Below are 14355 nucleotides of genomic sequence, written 5' to 3' on the forward strand. Positions count from 1 at the left end.
ACACCCGTGAACGTTGCCAGAAACATCCTACTTTCAAAACAAACCACCTACTCCTTTTACCACAGGATTTATTGTGATCTGCAGAGGCAAGAGCATTCAGTCATTACTCTCTTTCATCATAACAGATTATACCAAAAAGTAACAGCTCCCAGGAATGTATGGATAGCCTAGGACATGTGGACTCAGTTTTTCATGTGTGATTTCCCGTTTATATCACAGAGTCAGACATTTTAATTGAGAAATGATCAGTAACTTGTCCATAGTGGCATTTGTTTAGTAGATGTTTAAACATACATCAGTATAGACATAGTAACCACAGAAACAAGGGAAAATTAGACATCAAAACTCAAAGCTCTGTTTATGAAAGGATATTGATAGGAAATGGGAAGATAACCCACCAAGTGAAGAAAACATCTGTAAATCACTTAGCTAATAAAGTTTGAGGATAAAAAGGTACAAAGAATGTAACAACAAAACCATAATCCAATTTTTTAAATGGACAAAGAGTTTGTGTAGACATTTTTCTGAAGGAGATATATAGTTGGACAAATATTCAGCATCATTCAGCATCATTAATCATTAGAGAAGTACATATAAAAATCAGAAGTGAGACACCATTTCATATTCCCTGGGACAGCTATAATTAAAATAGCAAAAATAGAAAGTAAGTCTTGGAGAAGCTATGAAGAATGGGAAATCCATGAGTCACTGTTAGGAATGTAAGATAGTACAGTTGCTTGTAAAACTCTTAGATAGATACCCAGAATAGCCATACACAGGTATTCAAACAAAAGTACATGCATGAATATTATATAACTTATTTACAGTACTTGGAAACATGTGTATATTTATCAGCCTAAACATGTGGAATATTCATGCAGTAGAATACTATTCAGTCATGTCAAAGAAGGAAATACTGATTCATTCTTCAACATAAATGCACATTTAAAATATTATGCCAAGTGAAAGAAACCAGACACAGAGGACCACATACCAGATTGTAGGTGTGTGTATGTCCAGAAGAGATGATCCATAAACATCAGATTAATGATTGGTGGGGAAGAGAAGAGTGAGTAGTTTCTTTCTTGGTGCAATAGAAATGTACTCGAATTAGATGATGTTGTGCAGCATTGCAAATATAATAAAAGTTACAAAGTGGCACAGCTTAAAACTGAATTTTACCTTGATAGAAAACAACAAAATATCTGGTATAGTTAATCTACATTATCAATTTACCATGGTTAGAATTACCTGGGGAATTAGCAATCCCCACCCTATCCCCAGCCAGATGATGATTGTGTCTTCACAGTTTCCAGGGAAAGTTAACTGGGAAAGATCTGCCCTGAAAGTGGGTGTCACTAACCATTGGCTGAGTGGAGGAAGGAGAGAGCAGAGCCTCTGTGCCCCTTCTCCACATCCTGTCCGTGTCTTTACTCAGCGGTGCCTTACCCACATAGATGGACTTGAGCCTGCAGCAACTGTGATCTGAGATCAGCCTCCCCACCTACTGCTACAGTGCCCACTCAGAGCTAGAAGGAGGTGCAGCTGTACCTGCAGCTGGCGTCTTTAACTTCACGGTGCACGCCTTCGATGACACACCAGAATTTTTAATTTGCTGAGCCTGAGACGGGGCACAGCATATATGTTTTAAGTCTCCAGCAGTGGATCCAATATACCCATCGCTGCTGTAGCTCTGCTTGGAATTGTTGAAATGTTTCTGTAGTTAAATAGGGCTTTCCAGAGTGTTAGCTATTGTAGGATGGAAGAAAAGGTCAGTCCCTTACCTACGATACAGATTTGGGGCTTGGCTTAGAGCCTGGAAAACCAGGCTTAGAGAGGCTTTTTGTGGATCCCAAAGTCACTCTAAAATTCCTCTTCTGGCCACTTAACATCTGCATTGTCCTAAGGCTAATGGGGTATGGCTGGGAGGTGATCCTCATCACTTATGGGGAGACCACAAGACAGATAAAGTCTGTGGGGGAATAATCCCACAGCCTAGGGCATGACTTATAGAAGGAGCAGCAGAGCATGGGGATTCCAAACACATGTGCCCTGTGGTTTGTTTCTGTAAACTGAGCCACAGGTGAGGGTCCTAAGGAATGCCCCCACCCTCAAGATAAGAACTAGTTTCACTTGCCCGGTATATAAGAATTTAATTCCTTGCTGTCTGTGGGAATGGACTTGCTGTCAGAAAGTCCTGGATCTGAGTCCCACTACTGTATGGACAGAGTAAGGTATAAAGTCTTGCTATGCATTCTCTAGAGAAAGGAGAGGCAGCTTAAGTGCCTGACCTATGGGAATCAAGCCGACTGAACAACTCATGAGATCAAGCGCTTGGCTTGCAGTAAAGGCTCTTCAGTTGTCAGCTCTTATTATACCTGAGAAATCATGCTGCCTTGTCAGACCCTTGGTACCACTGGAAACCCTGTGCGCTCAGCACACCTTCCCTCCTGTATGCCAGGGGCTAGTTTGTCTTTCTCTCTTTGATTCAGACATGGCCCGACCACAAGGAAGTGGTCTATGTGTGGGTGGTAACACACATGAAATCCATGAGGACTGCAAGGGTTATCTGTGCTGACTGTGATCTCTCTAGTAGAGTTCAGATAGTAGCCATAATTTGTTTGTTGGTGCATCTTTATATAACTGCTGAAATCAGTTTTATATTTAGTTTGTGGAAACTGCTGGGAGAGAGTGTGGGGAGATAGAGGTGCGAAGAATTCTCAGGTTTTTCACATAATTCTATTCCTTATTTTTACTGCTGTTAAGCCACTGTTGTTTTCCATTGCAGTTTTTTTCAGGATGGCTTGAAAACAGCTGATAAACTGAAGCAGTACATCGAAAAGCTGGCTGCTGACTTATATAATGTAAGTTTTCTATGTTGCGAGTGCATTTAACCTGTAATAAGTGTCAATGCATTTGAAGCCTGTAGCCAAAGGGTATTAAACAGAAAAGAGGTCAATGGTAGATCAGCATAAACCTGGCAGACAAGCCTTTGTCTTAGCAATGAACCTTTGTGAGTTATGAAGAGTGAGAGGAACAAATAAGAAATGAAAAATTAAACTTTTCAGGAGGGCCGGGGAATATACACTTAGAGATGGAATAATTGTTCCTTGGAAATAACTTTGCTGATGAATGTTAAAAGAAAACATTAGGAATATGAGTATCTATTTTTAGAAAAGGCCTTTAAGAGTTACAAGTAACAGATTAGGCATCCCTGATGAAAAATGCTCTAAAATTTGAAACTCTGAGAACCAACTGGCATGACATCATAAAAAAATAAAAAATAAATAAAAATAAATTGCACTTATTGCAATCAGAGAGTAGTTGTTATGTCTGTGCCAGAAACTATATGTAGTAGGATATTGTGTTTAGCTGTGTGTTGAAGTAATATGGAACAAGCCAATTACATATTTAGACTTCCACCCACCCTTGAGAGATCTTATTACATATATGCAAATATTCCAAAATGCAAGAAAATACGAAATAGTACTGCTTTCATGCATTTTTAGATAATGAATGGTCAGTCTGATTCTTTGGAGGGGGGGCTGGTGTTTGTTTGTTTCTAGACAGGGTTTCTCTGTGTATCCTTGGCTGTCCTAGACTTGATTTGTAGACCAGGCTGCCCCTGAACTCACAAGATATCCACCTGCCTCTGCCTCCCGAAGTGCTGGAATTAAAGGCATGCCCCTGATTCTTAATATAACTTTTTAACAAGCCTATCTATGTGTTTTGTCTAATTTTCTTTTAGTCAGCATGGATCAGTGACCAAGTGAATAAAAATAAGCAGAAATCTTGGTCCTCGTGTGGTTCTGTGTAAACCTTGGTGTATACTTCTGCCATTGGTTTCTCTTTCCCAGACATTTGTATAATTTTCTTCTGGCCCATTTAATTTCACTGTGATATTCTTTCTGCCCATCCTTACCAAAGCCAAAAACAAATATTAACATTATTTCTTAACCTTGCTTAATATAGGGATTTAAAAAAAATTTTTTTTGGGGGGGGGGTCATCACATAATGATTGATAAGAAAGCATGGTGCACAGTTCACTAATTCTAAACTTGGGGTACTTTATCGGCATTAGACTCTACCTCTTATGTTAAAAACAAGGCAGTATGAGAACTTTAATAGGAAAGTTTACTACAACTATGAAATTGAAGTGTCTGGTGAGTGGCGTGTTTGGATAATTAAGCTTGTTCTTGAAAATGAATGAGAAATAACAGATGTGACTTTTGTAGATAAAGCAAACCCAAGATGAAGAAAAGAAACAGCTAACGGCTCTCCGAGACCTAATAAAGTCCTCTCTGCAGCTCGATCCGAAAGAAGTAGGTGGCTTATATGTTCCCAGCAGGGCTAACAGTGTAAGTGCAGCTGCTTGTGCTTCCCTTTGCGATTCTCCATCTGTGAAACAGGCACATTGACAGCTTCCTGCTGGGGTGGTTGTGGGTACACATGAAGTGTAAGATAGAAGTGTCTGTCTGTAGTGATACGTTCCCACCAGGCAAGGTGGTGCAGGCCTTTAATCTGCCGCTGAGAGGCAGAGGCAGGCACAGTTCTGTGAGCACAGAGCCATCCTGGTCTACATAGCGAGAACCTTCCTCAAGAAGAAGAAATTGTGTTCCTTCACCCATTCATAAATAAATGGTACCCTGGATACTACTACTTTATATAGCCCTAGATGTTTCTAAATGTACCTTTGTAGCAGGCAGGACACCTCATGATTCTTTTCTAAGGCCATGCCCATCTTTCTGGGAAGCCAGAAATGGTCTTTCATTTTTCAAGAGAATTAAGGAAATATTTTGATAGAGCCCTTTAGTAGTTTTGCCCCCAAATTAGGGCAATTCACTTGACATGCTTCCTGGATATTGAAACTGTAGAATGACTGGTAGATTCAGATGAATGCAGCTCTAACCCTTAGTTACAACTGTCATTTGTCCAGGCGTTGATACCTACTGTGTATCTGGCTGTAGTCTAGGGTCTAAGCATAGTCCCTTCATCGTGGAGCTTATAGAAGGAATCAGCACAGTGAACAGCCATGACTATAAGTACCTCACTCCTATTTGAGCTACACTGCAGCCAGAGAGACCCCCTGAAAGACACAAAGCTTTGTTTTCATGGGGCCACAAATGTCTGAGAGCAGGAAGGGTAGAGAAGTGGAAATGGGATTCTACAATAAAAACTGAGGCTTGATTATGAGGACACTGGATGTTGTGCTAAGGGGCATGACTTCCTTCTAAGGGTAAATAGCATCATTTGTTACATTGAAGAAAGCCAAATGTGCCTGTTTGTGCAGTATTTAAATACATTGTTTAATGGTTGCATAAGAGACTTTTTTGTTTTGTTTTGTCAGTTCCTTATGATATTTCTCATTCACTGTTTTTAAATTTCTGAAATTTCTCAATGGCATTCATGAGTCCAGAACAAAGACAAGGCAAAGCACCCTTCCTCTATTACCACTCCCAAAATACCACATCAAAAACCTGCACTGGTAACACTAGGCTTTTACTATATAGCCTTTAACGGTTTTCTTTACTAAGGCTATAAATGTATATGCGTATACATTTAAAATTTTTTTTATTCTTGTTTCTTCTCCAAGTACATGTTTTACAAGTGATTGGGGGCTTGGCAAAATGAGATAAGTCGGTGGTTCTTTAACAGTAGATGCTTTCCTGCTCTTCTGTGAGAGCAGGCCTGATTCCCAAGAACATCTATGCACTGAGGCAAAATCTCTACCCAGGAAGTTTCAGACCATGAGGTCAGAGGCCTCAGACTGTCTCAGGAAAATTTCTCTATTAGAAGCTGAAGCACAGTTACTCTCTGCTGACATACAAACCTTAAGTATATGAGAAAGTTGTGATGAATTTCTTTACTGGTTTGCACATAAACCACTTTCTTTGTTTTGTTGTCGAAGGTTCCCTGTATATAGACGTTTTAGTGGGAGTAGGGCTTCATCCTTTTGTTTGGCATGGGTATTGATGCTTAGGCTAGCTAAGAAACGGTTTCATAACAAAAGGAGTGTCTACCCAATGATATGAGCATGATATGATTGATACTTAACTCTACCCGAAGTTGATTAAGGAGTTTTAATTATCATTCCTCCCAAGTATTTTTACAACTAAAATTGCCCTTTCACACCATACCCACCCGTCCCTTTCTAATGCTATCACCTCTTTTTGCAAAGTAACTTAGCAGGTAATTATTTTTAGTGACCTTGAGGTAGTAGAGTCTATCCACCAGTGAGTGAATGTGAAGGACAATAGACACTAAATGGTTCTTGTCCTCTGCCTAGTTTCTGAAAAGAGTACAAGTAATCAAAAAGATTTTATGAGCAATTAAAAGCACCCAGCAAATCATTTAACCTACTTAACCTTGGCCACTTTCTAACATGGCTCATTAAAGGAAGCTTAGTTTTGATCCCTGCTGCTGTGATAAAATACCCTGACAAAAACAACTTAACAAGGAAAAAAAAAGTCATTATTTGGTCATAGTTCCAAGTTACTGTCCATGATTACAAGGCAGTCAGTACAGAAACTTGAAGTGATCAAGAGCAAAAAGCAGTAAATTAATGAATGTATTCTAGTGCTCCCTCACTTTCTCCACTCTTATGCAACCCAGGATCTCACTTCAGTTAACGGAATCAAGAGAAGTTCTTCCAGAGGCCAGCCTGACCTAGCCAGTCTCCCCTTCAGACTCTCTTCCCAGATTGTGTCAAGTTTATGACCCGAGTTTGATTCTGGGACCCCTGGGCTGGAGAGAACCAACTTTGCAAGTTATCCTCTGACCTCAGCACACACAAGCACACAGATAAATGCAAAAGAAGAAAAAAGCAACTGTTAAAGAATTACAGCCATAAAAGGAATGCCGAATATTTAGAAAACTCATTCTTTTTCTCATTAAAGTCAAAAGTTTGTTGTTGTTTAGTAAATGTTAGGGGAAATGACTTATCTTCGCCAGTTGTAATAGCCTAACTTCCCAGAAGAACTATTTGCTGCTCAGATATTTCTAGGTCTGTAGCTATTTTGTGTCTTACAATGATGCTATATACTCTGTGTATAGAACACAGAAGTACTTGAACACTAGCGGGCCCTGAATAGCCCTCCATGGTGTAAATGCTAGTTGATGCACTCAGCATGTTGCTCCTCCCTCTCCTCAGTGTGCCAGACACTACTCAGAGTTCGGTCACAGGATAGAGAGGGCACTCATACTCAACAGCCATACCTGCCATTGTAAAGTTGAAGCTCTGTGGTAGAGTTTGGTTTTCAGTTCAATACCAAAAACATTCACAAACCCATTAAGTCAGTGGTTGGGAATTGCATTCAGGTCAGAGAGATGAAATTTTACAGATTAATAGTGTATTTTAAATTTCAGTGTGGCTTCAAATAAAGTGATTTCTCTATCTCTGCTAGGGTGTGCCAGAGGTTGAATTGAAAATCAGTAAGGTAGATTCAATGAGGTAGATACATTTCTTAGCTCACAGCATAAAATTGCCCAAAGCTTTCAGCTTTATTGTATATTTTCAGTGTTACATATTTTTGCCTAAGTTACTTTTGGATTTACATTTTTTTTCCTGAATATATGTTTGATTCTATTGTGCTATCAAAGAACTCAAGGCCAAATTCATTCTTCAGTTGTATGTGCTAAATTACAAAATAGTGCCAATAATTTTCCAGTATCTATTTTTTCAAAATTAAATTCATTTTTACATTTATTGATAATAATGCTAAGCAGCCAGGTGTTGACGGCGCGTGCTTTTAATCCCAGCGCTCGGGAGGCAGAAGCAGGTAGATTTTTTGAGGCAGCCTGGTCTACAGAGCGAGTTCCAGGAATGCCAGCGATACACAGAGAAGCCCAGTCTGGAAAAAACAAAAAATAAAAATTAAAAAGAGTCAACTTTTTGAAATAGCCATTATTTCTCAATGCCATAATAATAATAATTTATATACCTTTACTAACCCGTGAAACTCATTAGTCAGCTAATTTCTTGATTTGTACAAAAAGTCAGCTCTGGAGGGTTTAGTGAACCACATTACTGTGCTGACCAAGACCGTGGCTCTGTTTCAGAGTAAACTCTAGAAGCTGACAAGATGGCTCACCAGGTGCAGGTGCTACCAGGACTGATGACCTAAACAGGCTCTGGTATTCATATGGTAGAGGGAGAGAATGATTCCTGGGAGTTACCCCCTTCCTCTGCCCACACAAACACACACCTACTAAATAAATAAATACTTAAGTGAATCCATAAATAAATGTGAAAAGAAACATTAAAGAGTAAACATTAAGAAATTTTATAAGAGACCCTTAGATCTCATTCCGTACCATATCCCTACCCTAAATAATCTGACTCATTCAATTTTATGGAAGGAATGTGGCCTGTTGAAAAACAAATTCCTTAGATTAAGGAAGCATCAACTAATAGGGATGGAGAAATGAGTCAGCAGTTGAGAGAACTTGCTTCTTTTACAGAGGTCCCCAGACCGATTGCCAGCACGCACATGGTGGCTCACAACCACCCATAACTCCACTTCTAGGGGTCTGATCCCCGGTTCTAAACTCTGCAGGTACCAGACATGCACGTAGTACACAGACATACATGCAGGCAAAACACTCCTACAGATAAAATAAATATTAATAAAATGAACGTATCTTTCCTTTAGGGGGAAAAAAGAAGAGAGGGAGACAGACAGACAAAAAAAAAAAAACAATGTTGCTTACAACCTCTTTTTATCCCGCTCAGACTGCCTGGTAAACCCTGCTACAAGAGCAGGACAGTGGCTGGTCAGAGTGTGATCATCCTATACAAAGTATTTTATTTGGGATCCTAAGTCTCTCCTGGCCCTAGGAGACAAGACATTTAAGGCATGTTTTTGAGCAGAGTTTGCATCACCTATAGAATAGCTTTACAAACTTAAACTGTCTCGGCAGTTTTCTTCTAACTGTTTCGAATAATCATTTGCATTACGGAGCACATACTGTTTGACCTAAAAGAGTCTTGAATGTCAGAGAAGCTCCTGGCTTTCAACATGTCCTGGGCACAAGCCACGGATAAATAACCAGAGGCTACAGTAGCTCGTTCCTTCTGTACCATCAAATTTCAGTTACTTCTTGTAACTGGACATAATACTCTCCTCTCTTTAGGGATTGGGAAGATGGGTGGCTGGTTGGCTAGCTGGCTAGGGGTGGGTAATGCTTGCTGCATAGTCAGGAGGACCTGAGTTTGAACCCCAGCTCCCTTTAAAAAAAAAAAAATTAGTATGCCAATAATCCCAGTCCTGGGCATGTGGAGTTAGGAAGATCCCTAGGGTTTGTTGGCCAGCTAATCTAGCTAGTTGGAGATGGGTTCCAGGTTTAGTGAGAGACTGTTCAAAAAACAAAATAGAGACCAACTGAGGAAGATACCTGGCAGTGTGGTCTCTAGCCTCCACACACATAAGCTCCTGCAAACACCCACATACACAGGCAAGTAAACACACAGGCGTACAAACACTTACACACATACACACACACACACAAGCAGTCATACACACACAGGCACGCAAACACACACAGAGACAGAGACAGAGAGGGAGAGACTTGAGTTGGGAAACAAGAATACAATATGTGGCTCTCAGATTTTCTGAGTATTCCATTCGTTTTGGTTTTGCTGAGGAGTTGGTTCTCTGTGCTTCCATATTTTGAAAGGTGTTAACATCTGTCTGAGATGTGCATCTCATCATCTTCATTGACTTTATCTTCTCACTACACGTGAGCTAAAATACCTAAAACTTGGCTGGTATAGAAGTATTTTACTGTTCTAACATCTAGGGTATGCATTCTGGCTTATCATTACAATGATGTTTTCTCTGTGTATTTTACAAACTGCTTAAGTTATGGCTGATAAAGCTTTTTAACATAATTAACTATTTTCAAATGTTCTACCTTTTTTTTTTTCTGTGTTGCTTTGCCCTTCCTGATCGAAGTCTAGGAGAGTAAGTTAATAAATTTTGTGGGAATGTGTTGTCCTACTGTGTGTCTAGAGACCTTTGTTCTCTATGCTGCAGCTCAACTTTATTTTTGTTTTGTTTTGTCTGTCTTTTACTTCTTGGATTTTCATAGTGTGATCTTTTTCTCGTCCTTCTGTCTTTACAGTCCATGGTTGGGCGCCAGCGGAGCGCCAACATAAAGCCAGGCTTGTTTGCATCTGTTGCTGGTGTATGCATGCTCCTTATCACATCGTACTCTTCTCGTGCCATAGAATGCCTGATTTCAAACTAAAAGTATTGATGGGTCTCTTTTACAGAGGGCTGTAGGCAGAGTATTCCTTTACTGGAATATTTGCATAGTTTATCAACTGGGCAATCTTATTACAAAACTCAGACACCTAAAATGCTTCCAAATCCAGGATTGTTTTGTATATTTTAATGTTCAAAAGTTTCAAGATTAAAATATTTTAATTATAGATGTTCAATGTATAGTTACTTATATTAGAAGAATTGTATACTACTTGTTGCTACCCTGCTGAGAAACCTTTTAATGAAGATGTCCTTTTATTTCGAGGATTCTAGCACATAAGTAAAGGGAGAACAGGTGCAGCCCGAGGGAAGAGCACTTTCAGCTTGCACAGTCCCTGCTTTCTAATCCCATTTAGTCCTTCCTGTTGCTTCCTGCTGTGAGTGGAAACTAGGCTGAGTCCCACTGTCTCTTCTGAGTTTGAACTGCTACTGAACTAGACCCGGAGTCTAGGCCCTGCCTAGGACTTGCTTTATATGTCTGGCAGATGTTAACATGTCCTGTTACATGTTAAAATGGAAAGACCTGACAGCTCCCAAAGGGCCAGAATTCTCCTAGGCACAGACCAATAGGCAAAGGCTCAGTGGCAAAAGCAAGCAGTCTCCAGCATTTGCTAGTCTGTGATTCTGTTTTCCAGGACTCTCAGAGCCGGCAAGGCGGGTACAGCATGCATCAGCTCCAGGGCAACAAGGAGTATGGCAGTGAAAAGAAGGGCTACCTGCTGAAGAAGAGTGATGGGTATGTGTCCAGCCGTGGTTAGCCCAGTGTGGGGCCACCATGTTCATGCGGTGTTCCCCCTGGGATGTATCTAGGCTTTTGTTAGAAAAACATACTTAAAAGCTTTCTGAGTAAGTAATGGGGGGGAGGGGGTTGGGAGGGAGTGAGGGAGTGGGCTACAGCTGGGATACAAAGTTAATAAACTGTAACTAATATTAAAAAAATAAAGAATTAATTTTAAAAAAGCTTTCTGAGCCAGTTCTCCTCAGATAGTTGACCTAACCTGCTGTCTTTAAAAGAAGGATTGTGTTTCAAAGCAGATACTAAGACTTATAACCAAACTTTTGGCAGAGTACGGGGAATCATATGAAAGAAGGGGTGTTAGTCTGATGGGGAAAGGATAGGAGCTCCACAAGGACCAAATATATCTGGGCACAGGGTCTTTCCTGAGACTGACACTCAACCAAGGACCATGTATGGATATAACCTAGAACCTCTGCTCAGAGGTAGCCCGTGGTAGCTCAGTAACCAATTCATTTCCCATAGTAAGGGGAACAAGGACTATTTCTAACAAGAACTCAATGGCTGGCTTTTTGGCATCCCCACCCCCCAAGGGAGGAGCAGTCCTGTTAGGCCACAGAGGAGGGCTTTGCAGCCAGTCCTGAAGATACCTGATAAAATAGGATCAGATGAATGGGGAGGAGGTCCCCCCCATCAGAGGACTTGGAAAGGGGCAGGGAGGAGATGAGGGAGGGAGGGTGGGATTGGGAGGGAATAAGGGAGCGGGATATAGCTGGGATACAGAGTTAACAAAATGTAACTAATAAGAAAAATTTTTAAAAATTTAAAAAAAAGGATTGTTAATTAATTAAAATAAAAAAATGGAAAGAAAAAAAAAAAAAGAAGGATTGCTCTGCATCCAGGTAACCCCTTTGGCTTGTAATGTGCACATCTCGGAAGGGAGAAACTCAGCTCTCCTTTATCATTGTCATTTTCTCTACTTGAGATTGCACCTGGCTGCCCAAACCCCAACCATGGTGGTAATCCATGACATTGTCTCTGTCACAACCGATTTATCACACACCCTTTCTTTTCTAACTAAAAATAATAAGCCTCTTGCTGTCTCGGCTGCTTCTGCTCAAGGATGAAACCTGTTTCATAAGTACTGTTTAATTGAAGCCAGGAGCCATCTCTGTGAGCATCTGCTCTGTATTGCTGCACCTCTCATACCCCTCCACACTGCACTGGCAGTGACAGAGCCCAGACTTCATCTTGGGTGTTCTGATTTACTGTCAGATGTTTTTCCCCTTTGTCCCTCAAAAGGGCCATACTGCTGTTGACCCCTGTGGACCTAGTCAAGACGTAAACTGGCATAAGATGTTCCCAACTCCTGCTTTCAGTCTGTTCCCCCTTCACACATTCATTTCACATGCACACATACATCAAACATTCCAGCATCTGAAGCTGACTTCTAGATGCTAGGAGGTAAAAGCTAAGGGGACGTGCCATGGCTGTCATGCAGCCATTTGTTGGCGAGAGATGAAGAAAGATAAAGGAGGTGGTTCGATGGCAACATGGGCAAGACTCTCAATTCATTTTGTACCAGAAAGAGCAGGGAAGGAAGAGAAGAGAAGAAAGAGCTACTTATCTTAGAGTTGGAAAAGAAGACGGTATATCCATCCTTCACATTCACACTGGTAGAATAACTCTAGTAATCTAGAGTTGCTTTTGATGGTCTGTAGAGAAGGGAAAAATACTGGAATCTTTCTACGTAAAGGCAGGCCCCTTTGTTAACAGTAAGCACTTGACGTTGCATGATTTACATTTTCAAACAAGGCATGAGTAATTTTAGACTTGATTTTTGCAATACTTGTCACTTAAAAATTGTTAAAAAAATTTTTGAAAGAACAATTTTAATTTTTAAATAGCTTTAAAACTTTATGCCTCAAAGGTGCTTACTAAGATATAGTAAGAGCCAAAGGAGTGATTGTTTTATTTTCTTTTTTTTCTCAGTATAATCCAAGATAATTTTTATGATACAGGTAAAGAGAGTCTTTAAGAGGTTAAGATACATGAGCAAAACCATAGAATTTTGCTGGGAGTATGGCAAGTGATGACACAGGGACTGAAGCCCCAATAATCAACAGCTTCAACACCGTTACCTCCTTAGTTTCATGAGGTCACTTTCCCAGGGACAGGGGGTGCTGTCAAAAGTGCTCACAAAGATCAGGTGCAGTAGTCCCCACTCATGCAAGGGCTGACTTGGGAGTCTTTCCTCTGGTGACCAGGAAGCACTTCGTTAGCCATCTCAGGTAGAAAAAAAGAGCTAACAACCTGGTAAGAACCGATCCGTCCAGGTCAACAGTTTGTTGTTGGTAGAGAGGGGTGCGAGCGGTGTTGCCTAGGTAAGGAGTGCTTTTACTGATGATCTTTACAGGTTTTTGTGAGGGTAGGATGAGATGCAGGACCACTTGCACCAGAGCTGATGATGTAAACCAAGTACAGGTATGATTGACCGATGCTTCCTCTAATCACACATGGCCCTCATCAGTACTTGTGGGAGAAAGTATGTCATCTGGCTGCAGTTGAGGACAGTTTCTCAGTTAATGTCTCCTGTTCCCTCCAGCAGAGACTAGCATTATGTGCATATATTCAATTTACACCTGAACTGATGGTGTGGATTTTCCCTTCCCTCTGTGCAGCATGCTTTGGAGCAGACTGCTTCTGGTAGTTGAATACACATGAACACAGTGTTTTTAGTTGGTTTGTGGCAGTCCTCTTACAAGACTGACTTAAGAAGTGGGAGGAAGCATGACAGAATACGATTTTACAGGCCTGGAAAACCATCAGTGGCCTCCTGATGCTATTGCTTTTATGACGACAGAAGGCCCCACTCCTTTGCTTGCCCAGGGTATCCCTGCTCCTGTGGACCTGATATGGCTACAGTCCCAAGTAGAACAGCCACATGCCTCCGTGTATGTGTGTGTGTGTGTGTGTGTGTGTGTGTGTGTGTGTGTGTGTGTGTCCTCTTTGTGTGTGCACGCATGTGTGCGCATGTGCCTCTGTCTTCCTTTATGTATACATGCATGCTGTGAAAGCGTGTTGATAGAAGCTGTTTGGTGCTTTCTTTTTTTTTTTTTTTAACTATCATCAAACTTTTTGGTCAAAATTTTCAAAATGTGTCATGTCTGCTTATGAATGGTCTTAACACAGTTTAGTTTCCTGGAAGCATCAAAGAGATCCCTCTAGGAGGACTCTGGTGCCCCTAAAAGGAAAGTATACAAACCCCCGAACATGGACTGTTCTAACCTAAGCTCTTCCCTTCATATTCTGAGGCAGCCTCTGACACTTCCTTGCACAGTAGATGTCTTCCTT

The 14355-nt window shown here is 40.8% G+C and overlaps 1 protein-coding gene across 5 annotated transcripts in view; it reads left to right on the top strand.

Moving 5' to 3' along the window:
* The window catches only part of Asap1 (ArfGAP with SH3 domain, ankyrin repeat and PH domain 1), a 315053-nt gene that overhangs the window by 233072 nt on the left and 67626 nt on the right, over positions 1 to 14355 (top strand). For 3 of the 5 annotated variants that reach the window (XM_055626360.1, XM_055626362.1, XM_055626363.1), the window contains 3 exons: positions 2789 to 2864; positions 4236 to 4322; positions 10901 to 11001. In XM_055626360.1, the coding sequence (XP_055482335.1) occupies positions 2789 to 2864; positions 4236 to 4322; positions 10901 to 11001 (264 nt within the window). Of the gene's footprint in view, positions 1 to 2788; positions 2865 to 4235; positions 4359 to 10900; positions 11002 to 14355 lie in introns of all 5 variants that reach the window. The other 2 variants (XM_055626359.1, XM_055626361.1) reach the window with 1 other exon arrangement.

This window comes from Psammomys obesus, unplaced genomic scaffold, assembly GCF_907164565.1.
Source record: "Psammomys obesus unplaced genomic scaffold, mPsaObe1.curated_primary_1811, whole genome shotgun sequence".
In the NCBI taxonomy this organism is placed as follows: domain Eukaryota; kingdom Metazoa; phylum Chordata; class Mammalia; order Rodentia; family Muridae; genus Psammomys; species Psammomys obesus.